The 796-nt window shown below is 43.6% G+C and overlaps 1 protein-coding gene across 1 annotated transcript; it reads left to right on the plus strand.

Moving 5' to 3' along the window:
- Positions 1-324: 324 nt before the first annotated feature.
- SARC_17099 (hypothetical protein) lies at positions 325-535 on the plus strand (the record flags this gene model as incomplete). The annotated part of the gene is made up of 1 exon (XM_014288801.1): positions 325-535. A coding segment is annotated over one exon (211 nt), but the record flags the coding sequence as incomplete, so codon positions are not given.
- Positions 536-796: the final 261 nt, after the last annotated feature.

Below are 796 nucleotides of genomic sequence, written 5' to 3' on the forward strand. Positions count from 1 at the left end.
AAACTATACTTATCCCTCTCTCTCTACAACCACTAAACTATACTTATCCCTCTCTTTCTACAACCACTAAACAATACTTATCCCTCTCTCTCTACAACCACTAAACTATACTTATCCCTCTCTCTCTAAAACCACTAAACTATACTTTTCCCCCTCTCTCTACAACTGCAAAACTATACGTGTTCCTCCCTCTCTACAACCACTCAACTATACTTATCCCTCTCTCTCTACAACCACTAAACTATACTTTTCCCCTCTCTCTACAACCGCTAAACTATACTTGTTCCTCCCACTTAAACTATACTTATCCCTCTCGCCCTACAGTTATACTCGTATCAAACTCTTCACCGTCATCCTACCAGGAAACAGCTGCTGCGAAAGCGATCGTACGGTGGAAGACCCTGCGGTGATATCTGGTGAGCCTGCACTTGTGGTGGACTTGCGCGATCGACGATCAAAGTTGGTGGTAACGCTATCATCAGCTGACCTGTTAGTCTCAGTAAACCCGGACTTTGTGGCTAAGGTGGCGCATTAATGGAGAGGAATGAGGTAGCATCGTTAGAACGATTCGTAGCGCTATATATGTGGTTATACAATTGCACAAGGGGTTGTGGTGGTGGTCTGAGGATCTTCGCTGGGGTATACAATGGTCTATACCACAGTAGCTACGATGCACAAATGTATGACACAATGCAACTGACAGACTCTGCACAACCAAATACATTCACATGAGGGATATATACATAAGTGTATATATAGCAGGCAGTTCTGAAGCCAAAGTGCCTTCTGAATATAC

Source organism: Sphaeroforma arctica (assembly GCF_001186125.1).
Source record: "Sphaeroforma arctica JP610 unplaced genomic scaffold supercont1.9753, whole genome shotgun sequence".
Taxonomy (NCBI): domain Eukaryota; class Ichthyosporea; order Ichthyophonida; genus Sphaeroforma; species Sphaeroforma arctica.